At 44.1% G+C, this 14893-nt stretch overlaps 1 protein-coding gene across 7 annotated transcripts; it reads left to right on the top strand.

Moving 5' to 3' along the window:
* Window positions 1–4565: 4565 nt before the first annotated feature.
* RFX5 (regulatory factor X5) lies at window positions 4566–14614 on the top strand. 7 transcript variants are annotated; one of them, XM_020874375.2, is made up of 11 exons: window positions 4593–4674; window positions 5262–5379; window positions 5524–5652; window positions 5904–5937; window positions 6368–6450; window positions 6885–7004; window positions 7201–7320; window positions 7462–7543; window positions 7846–8047; window positions 8271–8371; window positions 8524–14614. In XM_020874375.2, exons 3-11 carry the CDS (start codon window positions 5537–5539, stop codon window positions 9529–9531), a joined length of 1866 nt encoding a protein of 621 aa, XP_020730034.2. In that variant the 5' UTR covers window positions 4593–4674; window positions 5262–5379; window positions 5524–5536; the 3' UTR covers window positions 9532–14614. The 7 variants fall into 7 exon arrangements, with proteins under 7 accessions (XP_020730036.2, XP_020730034.2, XP_020730038.2 ...); XM_020874376.2 differs by lacking the exon at window positions 4593–4674 and adding an exon at window positions 5026–5084; XM_020874377.2 differs by lacking the exon at window positions 5262–5379 and having other exon boundaries at window positions 4566–4674.
* The last annotated feature ends 279 nt before the right edge of the window (window positions 14615–14893 follow it).

Below are 14893 nucleotides of genomic sequence, written 5' to 3'. Positions count from 1 at the left end.
ACTTTCTCCAGGTGATCCTCCCAACCCAGGGATGAAACACACATCTTTTGCATCTTTACCACTGAGTTTCCAGGGAGGTCCCTAAACATACTATATAATTACATTAATTAAAATAGAGTGTTAAAAAAATAAATAAATAAAATAGAGTGTTATGGGTAGACTAATAGACAAATAGAATCAACAGAAGAGAAAAAGGCCCAGAAATAGGCCCAACTGTAAAAGGGAACTTAGCATAGGATAAAAGTGTAAGATAACATTATAAAAATAAATAACTATAATAAGAAGGAAATGATAAATATTTTGAAATGACTGGCCATCCATTTGGGAAACAAACACATTACATTAGATCCTATGGAAGACATTATTGATTGATTGGCTGCTGAACAATTATTCCCAAACCTTTTTTCCCTTGCTTACCAGAGGTAACTTATATCCTTAACTTTATGATAATGATACCGCTACTTTTCTTTTTTTTTTTTTTACCAGATATGTAAAAATCCATAAATAATACATTATTCAGTTTTGCCTGCCATTAAACAGCTATTCATTGCATTGTACTTTTGTGTTCTTTCACTGTTTCTAAAATTCATCCGTGTGGATATGTGTAGCCATGGCTCATTCATTTATACTGCTCTCTGACATTCCATCATATGAATGTACAATTTATCATTCCACTGCAGGGGGACATTCAGGTTGTTTCCAGTTTTGCTAATGCAATCAATGGGACTATAAACCTTACTCCTGTCTTTACGGCACATCTATAGGGATAGGATTGCAGAATCATATTAAGACATTTAACATTACCAAGTAATACAAAATAGTTATACCAAAATAGACGATTTCCCAAAATAGTTTTACCAAGTTATACTTTTCACCAGCAGTGGATGAGAGCCCCTGTTGATCCACAGCCATGTCAAATCTCAATATTGCTAGACTTTTAAATTTTTGCCAGTTTATTAGTGAGTGTGAAATGATATCTTCATGTGGTTTTACTTTATATTTTCTTGATTACTATAGAGAATGAACAACTTTTCATATTTATGAGCCATTTCTGCTTCTTTTATAAAATTCCTGTTCATTTTTTCTGCCCCTTTAGTCTATTTAGTGTTTCATCTTTTTATTTGTAGGAGGTCTTTATAAATTCCAGATAACAATCCTTTTCAGTTATGTCTTTAAAACATCTTCTCCAAGTTTGTAGCTTGACTTTGCATTCTTTTTACAGTAGTTTTTAAAACAAATTTATTTTTAATATTAATGTATCTAAATTTATCAGTATTTTCCTTTATGGTTTACATTCTTATGTTTGTTTAAGAAATTCCCTCCTAGGACTTCCCTGGTAATCCAGTGGCTGGGACTCCAAGCTCCCAATGTGGGGGGCCCAGGTTTGATCCCTGGTGGGGGAACTAGAGCCCAGGAGCCACAACTGGAGATCCTGCATGCTGAAACTAAAAAAAGATCACATGCAAGGAAGATTGAAGATTGTATGTGCCATACCCAAACACATACCTAAAAGTAAATATTAAATAAAAAAGAAATTCCTTCCCAATTTTAGTAGGCAATGTATAATAATGTGCCTAAGAGCAAATTCTGAATCCAGCCAGCCCAGTTCAGATCCTAGGTCCATCACTTACTGTGTAACCTTGGGCAAAGTATTAATCTCTCATTACCTCAGTCTCCTCATCTGTAAAACAGGGATAATCATTGTACCTATCTGATAGAGTTGCTATGAGATTAAAAATGTAACACATATGAGGCCCTAGAACAACCCTCAGCACATATTAATGTTAATATATATTTGCTGTTATTACAATGATGCTTATCAGATGATTTTTATTGTTACTTCTCAGGGCAAGGACCATTACTGTTACCAAGTCCAATCTCACTCTGCTCACTGCACAATAGACCAATGAATCCAAGACAGGTGTTGAGGCAAGGCTAGTGCCTCAAAATAACCATCTTATTGGGCTCTGGATGCCAGGTTGTTTTATAGATTAGAGAGAAAGAAACAATGAGGAACTAAAGTCAAAAGGCAAAACAGAGAGGGAGATGCAGGGGGGAAATAAAGTGAAAGTGTCTTCAGTCTTGTAAAACATCTCCAAGGGAATGTTCAGCCTTCAGAAGGGGTGTGTTAGTCTCTTCTATTCACAGGTGGGCAAGGACAAACTATCTCTCCATGAGCCAAACAAAGGCACTTTAGTTTACAGTCAAGAAGAGGGGCAGGGTCCTCCAGGCAAGCCATTGAGTATGATTATAATAATAAATGCAAGTCAAAGAAACAGTTTCCAACATGGCGTCAGAATTGGCTTCCTTCCTGCAACAATACCTTATTACACCTTATTCAGCTTTGTATCCTCAGATCTTAGGCAGAAATTTGGCATAAATATTTAGTTGCCTGTTTTTCCCATCTCTAACTTTCCCCACCTCCCGACTCAACCTGGCCTTTCTACAGTGCTGTCAAAATAATTTCCCTTTCACAGAGATGATAGTTCTCCTCCCTTTGCTAAAGCTTCTGATTATTCTCTGACACCTTCAAATCCCTAAGCCAGGGCTTCCGTGGTGGTTCAGTGATATAGAATCCACCTGCCAATGCAGGAGACACAGGTTCAATCCCTGATCTACATGCCTCAGAGCAACTAAGTCTGTGCACCTGAACGACTGAGCCTGTGCTCTAGAGCCTGGGAACCTCAGCCGCTGAGCCCACGTGCCTTAGAGCCCCTGCTCAGCAACAAGTGAAGCCATGGCAATGAGGAGCCCATGCAGCAGCCAAGACCCAGCACAGCCAAAAATAAACAAACAAGATTATTTTTTTGAAAAAAAGAATGAAATTAGTAAGCCAGCATAATCTACCCCAAATTCCTTTTCCATTTAAAGTGCTTTACATTCCCCTTTATACCAAACAGTAGTGTTGGGGTATCTTTCCATCAGTCTACACCCATATTTGTACATGAGCACCTGAAAATCTGTATAAATGCAATCTAGGGCAGTATTCAAGAGAATGGGCTCCGAAGGCAGAGGGACTGACTTTGGATCCTGATTCCAGAACTTACTACAAGGTAACTCTGGACAAGTCCCTTCACCTCTCCAAGTCTGCTTCTATGTCTGCAAAATGGAGGCAACAATAGTTCCTACTTCAAAATAAGGTATTTAACATTTGGTCTGGTGTCTGGCACGCAATAAACAAATTTTAACTGTTACTAGAAAACCTTCTTGCCAGTATATTTGAATTTCCCCAGCTCCACAATCCCCTGGGTTTGTTCCCCCAGAACCCACCAAAGCTGGTAGTAAGGGAATACAGACTGCAAAGGGTGATGATCACGAAATCAGGCTTCCCAGATGGTTCAGTGGTAAAGAATTTGCCTGCCAATGCAGAAGACCCCAGAGACATGGGTTCCATCCCTGGGTTGGGGAGATCCCATGGAGAAGGGAATGGCAACCAACTCCAGTATTCTTGCCTGGAAACTCCCTGGACAGAGCAGACTGGTGGGCTACTATCCAGGGGGTCACAAAGAGTCAAAATGACTGCACTGCATGAACACATGAGGAGGCAACACTGCTCTCCTCTTTACAAAAGCACAATGATGATGAGACTGGAGAACTGCAGGTCAGGACTACAAACATAGTTTTGGGTGTAACATATCTGCTGTGCAAAACAAAAAACTGTGAATCCATTCAAAGGATGGTTAACCTTGAGTCCGTGACCTCTTAAACTAGATGCACCACTTGGCCTGTACCTATATTTTCGTGGCAGAAGGTTTATTGTTTTTCTCAGACTCACGACCTTAAAAAGCCTTAACCAAAAGGGAGAGGGACGCTTGACCCTTCAGCACAATGTTCTCTGAGGCGAAAAAGTCCAGGTGGGATCTCAGCACCCCTTGGGGGAGTCAGTCAAAATTCCTTTGTTCACTGACTGAACTAAGGGGATGCAAAAGAAGCGGCGACTCTTTGGAAGGAAACGAGGTACTTTCGGGAATCCTAGGAAGACTAAGGGCGCTTTATTTTAGCTTTATGTGGTACAGCTGCTGAGGTTAAGAGGCCTCCATCAATTGAGGAATGTGAGCTTGTGCTTGCAGGTTTCTTCTGAGTGTCTGCAAGCACGTGTTGGGTGGTAGGGACTAGGGGGGAATAGTTCAACTTGTTTTTCATCAAAAGCTAGTAATGTGAGTTTCCAGCAACTTCTATCACTACTACCTATCATTTTCTAGCTATTTTATCGTCCACTGAATCTTTTCTTCCAGTAGCTCTGACGCCCGAAGACAAAACTGAAACACGGAAGGAGAAAGCAAAGAAAGCTTCAAAAGGAGGAGAGCGTCCGGCCTTTCGTTCTGCGGTCCCTTTAAGAGAAGAACCTCTTGGGACCGGCAGTCCCAACCGACCCCAGTTTTAACCGAAACCTAACCCGGACTTCCCCCTCTTGACTCAAATAAGACCAACTTTGGATTTTCCCTCCCCTATTGACCAATCAGATTCTGTTACCAGGCAGATTTTAGCGGCCGCCGGTGCGAGCCCGGCGCCTTCTGTCTCCGGGTGGCAGCAACGACCAATCATAGAGCAGGCCGACCGAGTATCTAGGCAGATCGGGGCCGTTCCAGCCATTCAGAAAAAAGGAAATAAAGCAACGCACGAGCCCGCTGGGCCAGGATCGTGGGGCTGGGCTGGAGTGAAGGTGGCTACGAGGTAGTTTCTCTTTCTCCCTTACCTTTATTGGTGCTTGTTTTGGAAGGTGACTGTTCAAAGGTAGGGAGGGGGCAGTATGAGTTGGGAGGAGAGCAGACAAGATTTTGGCTGTATTTTCAACTGCTTCTTCACCCATGTGCACGTGCCCCGAATCTAGGACCCCTTTCCCGCAACCGGGTTTCCTACGCCCAGCACAGGAGTTCCGCTACCCTGAACCCCCTACTTCGCAGCAACGCGGGATGGAATGGAGGGGGAAGGGAGGGAGTGGGGGCGCGCGTCGGGAGGGGAGGTTGAGGGCGATGACGTAGGGGCCGGCGACGTGGGGAGGGGGAGCTGCGGGGGAAGCCGTGGCGAGATTAAGTAATGAGAAGTTGGGCCCAGATTTTTCCAAGCCTGGAAGGGCAGAAAATGTTCGTATCCTTTCTGACCTCCCAGGCAAATTCAGTGATGAGGAGTATATTAGAGAATTAAACAACTTTGTCTTGTGGTGGTTGTTGAGGGAAAGGAGGGCAGCATGGGGTCAGAGGCAGAAATGAAAATTTCTCTCTAATGTGGATTCCCAATCCCCCGTATCTCTTCCTTTACAGTTTTCCTCATTTAGGAGACCGCAGAAAGGTGGGGCAGATAGAATGGAGATGGCAAAGATCTCTTTGGGTATATATGGGCCTGGAGAAGTAATGGAATAATTTCTAATTTTTGGAGAAGGCAAGTTATAGAAAAAGACCACTGGGGAAATTCGGAGGCTTTCTTTCTGTCTTTCTGGGTAGAGAGGTGAGGAGTGCCCTGGGACCTCCAGCGGGGAAGGGAAATCTTGTTAAATCTTCTTGTCCTGTCTTCTCTCGACTCTAGCCCTCATGCCAGGATGGCAGAAGATGAACCTGATGCTAAGAGCCCAAAGACTGGGGGAAGGACTACCTCAGGTAGTGCTGAGGCAGGGGAACCCACCACCCTTCTTCAGAGGCTCCGAGGTACCATTTCGTAAGTACTCATCACCATCTCTAAACCTTGTTTCAGACCTGGGAATAGATCCCTATAGCACTTCTCTTCCTCTGTATTAGATGACCTGCACCTCCCCAAGCAAGTGCATCCGACCAGGGGAGATTTTCATCATGGTAGCAGTTCTTGAGCACCTGCTAGGCTTTTCAGACCTCTTCCTCTCCCTGGCAGTCAGCCACAGGGATGGGGAGAAATCTTTTGTATGACCTCCAGCTTTTTCCTCTTCTCTACAGCAAGGCCGTGCAGAACAAAGTAGAGGGGATCCTGGTGAGTATTCTGGGGAAGAAGGCAAGAGAGATGGCATTGGTGGGGGGTGGAGTGGGGATGAAGAAGGTGAGGATATGGGTTAGAAAGGTTTATGCAAGGGAGTCAGTGCTGTCTGCCCTGTCAGAAGATCATTGGCTTTATAGCTCGTTATCGCTTTGACCTTGAGCATCTTCATCTCTGTGACCTCTTGTGTAGAAGCCCAGTAGAAATAAAATCAGAGCTGATCCCCTCCACTCCCCTTCTCACCTTGGTAATTCTTAAGGGCTCCTCGGGGCACATTGAGCACCTAGCCTCAAATCATTTCTAAGCTCCTTTGTCAGCCTGATACTCACTCGCTCAGCTAGACAGTTTAGTGAGGATCAGAGGGTCCTACCTTGGGTATTTCTTGGCCTCATAATTTTTCCTGCCTCTCTGGTCCTCCCTACCTCAGCAAGATGTACAGAAATTCTCAGACAATGACAAGCTGTATCTCTATCTTCAGCTCCCCTCGGGGCCCAGTACTGGAGACAAAAGGTAGGTTTGGTGCTGGAATTTTAGATATCAGAGGTGCTTATTTTTAAAGAAAGACTCCCTAGGGGTGGTCCCTGGTGGTCTAGTGGTTAAGACTTCACTTTCCAAAGCAGGGGTTGCGGTTTCAATCCCTGGTTGGGGAGCTAAGATCCCACATGACTCCTGAACAAAAAGTAAACAACAGGAGCAGTATTGTAACAAATTCAATAAAAACTTAAAAAAAAAAAGGCTCCCTTAAAAAGGGCTTGGTGAATAAGAATACTCATAACAGCTCTCCTTAGTTGGGAATAAAAGTTGTTGTCCTGCCTTGGTTTACCAGGGAAAGGTGAATTCTGGATGCGCTGATTCAGTCCAGCCCTACTGAGGTGATAATCTGGATGGAACCAGGGCAACTGTTGGGATGTTGGTAATACTTGTCTCTTTTATTTCTCTTGCAGCTCAGAGCCAAGTACACTCAGCAATGAGGAGTACATGTATGCTTACAGGTGGATCCGCAACCACCTAGAAGAGCATACCGACACCTGCCTGCCAAAACAAAGTGTTTATGATGCCTATCGGTGGGTGTATGGGAGTGGGGTGGGTGGTAGGGTGGGAAGGTGGGCCTAGGACTACCCCCTCCTCCCTGTAGAGGCCCCTGCCTTGATGGAGCCTGACTTCAAGAGTTTCCCAACCTTGATTCCCAGGGACCCTCTGAACCCACCCACAAACCTCCTTCTCTGAGTATTCTTCCCACTCTGTCCCTGCCTCACTCAGGAAGTACTGCGAGAGCCTCGCGTGTTGCCGCCCGCTCAGCACAGCCAACTTTGGCAAAATCATCAGAGAGATCTTCCCTGATATCAAGGCCCGAAGGCTTGGTGGCCGGGGCCAGTCCAAGTATCCTTGACTGGAGAGGGTGGGCTGGAGGACCTGGGGAAAGAAACTTAGGATGAGGATATGAAGAGCTGGAAGTGGAAACAGCCCAACCTTCCTACTTGGGGACCTCCAGTGTGTTGGTTACCCCTTAACTTATGTCAGATATTGCTATAGTGGCATACGAAGGAAGACCTTGGTATCTATGCCACCCTTGCCTGGACTTGACCTAAAGGGCTCTGAGAGTGTAAGTAACCACCCTCCAACTGCACTCTTCTCCCCAAGGTAGATGGCAGAGGATTTTGAGAAATGTTTTGAGGCCTAACACAGCCTAGGTCATTTGGCACAGTTTCTCAGCCTATAGGATATGCCCTTCTGCCTACACTATGGCTGAGGCAGAGGAGGAAGAGAATTTGGGGGTTTCTGGGATGGAATGATAGAAGCTACTGCCATCCCTATTCTGGTCTTACTTACCGTCAACATTGGTGCCTGAGAAGGGCGGAGGGGCCTTTGTCACTGTGTAATTGGGCATGTCCTTCCCCTGTTTAGCCTGAAATGGGCCCAGAAGTAACCCCAGCACCTCGGGATGAGCTGGTGGAAGCAGCCTGTGCCTTGACCTGTGACTGGGCTGAGCGGATCCTGAAACGGTCCTTTAGTTCCATCGTTGAGGTTGCCCGCTTCCTGCTACAGCAGCATCTCATCTCTGCCCGATCTGCACATGCCCATGTGCTCAAAGCTATGGGACTCGCTGGTGGGTGGACCCTGTATTATGTTCTGAGAAACCTTCAACCACTTTAACCTTAAAGGCTCTCCCACATACAAGGAGAGAAGACACCTTCTGTTCCTAGAGACCCTTCCCAGACTTGCCTTGGCCCACCTCTTTCCCCTGCCTCTCTACCAGTCAGTCAATCAGAATCACCTCCCTCCTCCATTGTTTCTTCCTCACCTCTTTTCCTTTTCTGGCACTTCCGCAGAAGAGGACGAACATGCCCCTCGGGAACGGTCATCTAAATCCAAGAATGGGGTAGAGAACCTGGAGGGCGGTTCTCATAAGAGACCAGAGAGACAGGCCCAGGTGAGGAAGCTGATGCCCTTGACCTTACTCCCCAGGGCTGGGGGTATAGTATACCCTTCGCCCAGTGGGTTCAGTACTTTTCACGTCCTGTTCCTATATTCCCTCCATTGTCCAGTCTTCCCATTTACTGTGTTGTTCTCTTTACTTTTTAGCCTCCTAAAGAGCTAGACCCCCGGGCTGGGGCTGGCCCCTCTGCACGTGGAGAGCGAAAGAAGAGTGTAGCGGAGAGCCCAGCGCCAGTAGCCAATAACCCGCAGGTTAATGCCCTAGTGGCCCGGCTGCCTCTGCTCCTCCCCCGGGCCCCTCGCTCACTCATTCCGCCAATCCGAGTCTCTCCACCCATCTTGGCCCCCAAGCTTTCTTCAGGCACTCTGAAAATGGCTGCACTGCCTCTGCCCAGTAGGGCTGGGGGACCCCAAGCAGCTGTTCCCATCATTAACATGATCTTACCAACGGTTCCTGCTTTGCCTGGACCTGGACCTGGACCTGGACCTGGGCCTGGGCCTGGGCCAGCTCCCCCTGGGGGGCTCGCTCAGCCAAGGGGTGCAGAGAACAGGGAAGTGGGCATAGGTGGTGACCCGGGACCCCATGACAAGGGTGTCAAGAGGACAGCTGAAGTGCCTGTGAGTGAAGCCAGTGGGCAGGACCCTCCAGCTAAAGCCACAAAGCAGGAACTAGACGATACAGGAAGTGATGCCAAAAGAAAACGGGGGCGCCCTCGAAAAAAATCAGGTGGAAGTAGGGAAAGGAATTCTACCCCCGACAAGTCAGCAGCTACTGTGGATTCAGCCCAGTCCTCAAGGTTACCACGGGATACATGGGCCTCTGGAGGGGAGAGCAACTCAGCTGGAGGGTCAGGAGGGCCAGGGCCAGTGGGAGAGGCTGAGAAGGGCGTGCTTGCCCAAGGTCAGGAGGATGGCACTGTTTCCAAAGGAGGAAGGGGCCCCAGTTCCCGTCATGCCAAAGAAGCAGAAGATAAAATTCCTCCTGTCACCCCCAAAGTGAGCGTCATCAGGGGCAGTAGAAGCCAAAAGGAGGCTCTTCATTTGGTCAGGGGAGAAGTAGACACCTCCGCACAGGGAAATAAAGACTTAAAGGGGCATGTGCTTCCGAGCTCCATGCCCCATGAGCGAAAAGACCCTAAAGCAGCACCCCCATGATAGGTATGTGGGAAGGGGTGTTTATAGGCCTTTGTTAACTCTACCTGGCTGCCTAGAAGAGGCCCTTCTTTGCACTTGCTTCTCACTTGGCTCTTCATTCTCTTCTGTATAGACAGCTGAGGCACCCTGTCTTACATAGTGCCTGATTTTTGCCTCTCACTTTTCCAGCTCAGTCCCCTTGGCTTTAGAGTCACTAATCTGTAGTGACCTCTCTCCTGGATCCCTGCACTATCTTGTGGGAATATAGGGATGAAATACAATGAATGCCTCGGCTTGGAGTCTTTTAGTTTTAAATCACAGGAAACCTAACTCAGACTGGCTTAAAAACAAATTATTGGCTCATGTAACTGGCAAGTCCAGAGGTAGGGCCAGCTCCAGATGAAGCTGATCCAGTGACTCCATAAGTCTCTAAATACCTGATTGATTTCCCCTCACCATTCTACTTCTGTAGGATCATCTTAAGCCTGGTCTGCCTCATGGCTGCTAGCACTCCTAGGATTCCATGTTTCCTTTCTCATGTCCAACCAGAAAGAGAGGGCATCTTTGTGCCAGGAATCCTAGCAATAGGCCTAAGATTCACTTCGGTGAGGTCAGCCTGGGTCACACACCCACTCCTAGCCAGTCACTGTGGGCAGGAGATTGGTATAATAAATGCTGATTTGCCTGTTGATGCTACATCATGGCCTGTACCTTTTGGGAAAAAAAAAAAAAAAAGGCAGGATCAGCCTCCTTAGAATCACATAGATTCCTCAATGGGGACTGGGAATGGGGAGTTCCCGGGGAGTCACCTGACACGTGGCCACTGCTATGAAGTAGGTTTGGTTTTAGCTTTTAGGCTGAGACCAGTTATCTTCCTTTTTTTTCCGAATAGTTTTGAATTTTCCTTACTGCAGCTGTAACCTCTTCCTCTCATTCTGGTCTCAAGGAATGAGAGGGAAATCTTTCTCATTTGGAGACTTATCTCTTTAGTCTCATTTGGATAACAATCCCCCTTTTTTTTCCACCTCCATCTCAGAGATGGCTATCCTTCATTCTCCTCTTTCTGAATTTTAGTTTTCTGCTCATTCCTGCTTCCCAATGCTCCACTCTACTGCCTCTTGCACCAAGTAGAGTGAGCTTTACTCCCTAGTCATTTTATTAAATTCACTCTGTATCCACCAGGTGTCAGTCTCTTATCATGTAAGTGTCAGGACTTAGCCGGACTGGGATTGTGGGTTTAGGCTGTGTGTATGGAAGGAGGTGCCTTGCCTATCAGGGAGCACCAGTAGGAAGGGAATTCAGGTATATATTTGGGAAAAGCAGTAAACCAACCAACATTAATTAAGGACCTACTTTGTCTTCTGCATAGGGTAACTTCCATCAGGGATTCTTCATTTTCTTTCAGGGAGCCTTCATTCATTTGTTCATTTATTTCCACCATTGCAGATTTTTTAAAATTATATGTAATGTTTGATAACTATAAAGAATATATTTAACGTGAATAAGTTATGAAGCATAATAATTAAATGACCCATCACCCAATTTGTACATTAAAACATTAGAAATACTGCTGAATTTCTTGTGTTCTTCCCCTAGCCTGTCCTCATGGCTCTCCCTGGAGGTCACACTATCTTTAATTTTGTGTTTATTAACTACCTGCAATATATACATATATATATATATATATATATATACATAGCCTTTCCATTTATGTATATACCCTTTAAAAATGGTTTTGCTTTTTAGCTTTACAAAATTATATTCTCTTAACATTCCCCTGTGGTTTGCTTTTTTTTCCCATATAACATTATTTCTAAGATTCATCCATGTTGCAGATAGCTATTATTCGCTCATTTTTATCTATATAATATTTCAAGTGCATAAACCACAATTTATCCATCCCATCTGTCAATGGACATTTGGGTTGTTCTCAGTTTTTTTTGCAGTTATAAATAATGCTGCTACTAACATTCTTGTACAGGTTAGTGCCTTTGTTTTTAGTAAGATTTCTAAGTCTTCTGAGATGGTTCCTTTGGTCTGTACACCCTTTGAGTTGGAAACTGTTCCCTCTTGTCTCATTCTCTAAAAATGTGTATATTAGATTGAAATGAACCATCCTTTGATCATTTGATAAAACTTACTTGGTAAGCCATCTGAGCCTGGCATTTCTTTGTGGGAAACATCTTAACTATTAATTCAATTTCTTTAATAATTATAGGCTATTTGGGCTTTCTATTTCTTCTTGAGTCAATTTAGGTAAATGTTTTTCTAGAGTTTTGTGCATTTTACGTCATTTTTTAAAAATGAAATTCCTTCCATGTTCTTTTTCACCTTTGCTCCCTGGGTGGTCGTGTCCTCCTTTTCATTTCTGCTGTTTACTTGTGCCTTCTCTTTTTCCCCTTTGACCAACTACACCAGAAATTTGTTTTACTTGTTTGATTTAGCTGCCACTCTGGACTTTGTTGATCCTCTCCCTTAAATGTTTGTTTTCTACTTCATTAATTATGGATGTTATCTGGTATTTCCTTGTGCTTTCTTTAGATTTAATTTTATGTTCTTTTACATTGACTCTTTGCGACCCCATGAACTATACAGTCCATGGAATTCTCCAGGCCAGAATACTGGAGTGGGTAGCCTTTCCCTTCTCCAGGGGATCTTCCAAACCCAGGGATCAAACACAGGTCCCCCACATTGCAGGTGGATTCTTTACCAGCTGAGCCACCAGGAAAGCCCAAGAATACCGGAGTGGGTAGCCTATCCCTTCTCCAGGGGATCTTCCCTACCCAGGGATTGAACCCAGGAGACCCAGGGGTCTGCTGCATTGCAGGCGGATTCTTTACCAACTGAGCTATAAGGAAAGCCACAAATATTTGTTTTCTACTTCATTAATTATGGATGTTATCTGTGGTATTTCCTTCTTTCTTTAATTTTATGTTCTTTTACATCTTAATTTTTATCTAATTTTCAAGCTGTCTTTTTTTCTATTATAAGTTTTCAAGGACCCACTTCCCTATATTCTCCACATTTTTCTGTTTAAAAGTATTTATTACTTAGTTCTAAAAATATTTAAATTACCTTTATGACTTTTTTGATTCATGATTTAGAAAAGTTTTCTAAATTTCCAAAATCTAGATATTTAAAATTTTATCTTTTTGATACTGATTTTCAGTTTGATCATTTGTGCTCAGGAATTGTGGCCTCTGTGATAGCAGTTCTTTGAAGTTTGTCAGGATTGTTATTTCTATATTCTGGGACTTCCCAGATGGCTCAGTAGTGAAGAATCTGCCTACCACTGCAAGAGATGCAGGTTAGATCCCTGGGTTAGGAAGAGCTCCTGGTGAAGAAAATGGCAACCCATTCCAGTATTCTTGCCTGGAAAATCCCATGGACAGAGGAGTCTTACAGTCCATGGGTTCACAAAGAGTCAGACTCAACTTAGTAACTGAACAACAATTTTATATTCTGTAACTTACCTTGGATATCTACCTGTTTTGTTGTTTTCAGCTGATTTTCCCATAGCAGCTTGCTCCCTGGTATATTTTGTATTTTTGGACTTTGAGCTCCTATTTTGTTAATCTGAGGAAATCCAGTGGACCTAAATTGGGGGTACTTTCCTCCAGAGAGAGTTTGCACTTGTTTCTGCCAGGCGACAAAGGGTGCTCCGTACCTGGGACTGTGTTAACCCTTCAGGAGTCCTGATTTAACTCGGGGGTCCCAGGGTTCTCCCCTGCTTTGGCTAGGCCCAGGGTTTAGCCTCTGTTCATGATACTGAAACTGGCATCTGTGCCCGGAGCAAACCTGCTTCTCCTGCTGCATGTTACTCATTCTGCATAAGGGTTCAGCTCAACGTTATTTTTTCCCCTTCCTTTAGTGATTGCTTCTACTTTCTGATGAGCATGACAAACATGTTTACTGTAATTTATCCAGGATCCAGTGGTATTCTAGTGAGAGAGCCCTTTCTCTCCTCCATGCTGCCAGAAGTAGAAGTCCATTACTGTAGTTTTGGCATTTTCCTTCTTGTTAAGAGCTCAGCACTTATTGGAAGCTGGCTGGCTTAGCACTATCCTTAAGTCAATAATGATCTCAGCACAGTTTGAGTTATGTTAGCAGTAAGCACAGAGAGTGGTGGGAGGCAGAGAAATAGACAGGGATCAGAAATGACTTCCTAGTAGAAGTGAGTAGGACAAGGCCAACTCATAAAGCAAGGACAGAACAACAGAAGACATGATACAAAGAATTGAATCATGATACCCATTCTGCTGCCTAAGTGCTGTAAATTCAAAAAGATTAATTTGGGAAGGCTTCATGGAAAAGGTAGCTTTGAGTTGAAGCTTTAAGTAGAGCTTAAGTAGATAAAAAAAAAAAAAAGAAAGTCATTCCAGGAAAAGCAGGCGTTTGGGGATATGGGATGTGAGTAAAGACATGGCAGTCTAACTCAGTAAAAAGACCTGTTCAGCAGAAAGGTTACGTATGAACAAGAGAAATCAACTGGAAGAAGAACACACAACAGTTGAATGAATGGGTAAAAGTTATCCAGTGATGAAAGTAAAGCATTGATTGAATGAATGAAAGGTATGAAGTTTGCATTAGAGGATGGAGGAACTGAAGTCAAAAAGAACCCTCCAGACAGCTGTTTCCATTATCCATGTGGGAGGAGATAAGGGACTGGACCAGGTTGCCAACAAGTTGGAGGTGATAGGCATATGGAAAAGTAAACCACTGGTGATAGGATAGAAGCTTCCAAGGGAATAGTGCCCTCACCACGATTGGGTTTGGGGATATATCCACTCACTTTAGGAGACCAGACCACTGGGTGATTTTAAGATTTACATGAATGTTCTGGGGGGTTTAAGTAGCCTATTTTGTATTTTTATCCTAATATTTTAAAAATCTAACATGGAACAAGTTACTCTTCTCTTGGTCAGGCAGTCTTCAGTTGGTTAGATGAAGGGCTAAACGAAGGTTTTGGGGACTGTCTACTGCTTACACGCTGCCATTCCTTATTCTCTCCCCAATACCCTGTTCCCCAGTCCCATTGTTGTCTTTTTTCATTTTAGCCCTAGCATAAAGTAAGTCAGAAATAAAAATTTGTTACTTACTAAAACTTGAAATAATCTTTTGCTATTAAACCAAGGCAAACTATATATGTTTAGTCTGTGGCCTCAAATGAATGTATTGTTTATTTTTGTAGGCAACAGTCAATTTTCTTTTTAAAAAAATCAAAGCAAATACCACATTGACTCACATGCTAAACGGGGGGATTAATATCATTACATATTTGTCTGTGTGTTTTGTCTCATAGTTCAACAGTAGGCCTATTCCTGCTTTGTCTAGGATCATTCTGCTGGTTCCATGTTATGAGGTAAAGCTAATTTTATTTATA

This window comes from Odocoileus virginianus, chromosome 5, assembly GCF_023699985.2.
Source record: "Odocoileus virginianus isolate 20LAN1187 ecotype Illinois chromosome 5, Ovbor_1.2, whole genome shotgun sequence".
Taxonomy (NCBI): domain Eukaryota; kingdom Metazoa; phylum Chordata; class Mammalia; order Artiodactyla; family Cervidae; genus Odocoileus; species Odocoileus virginianus.
This window is presented reverse-complemented; position numbering and strand designations above follow the sequence as displayed.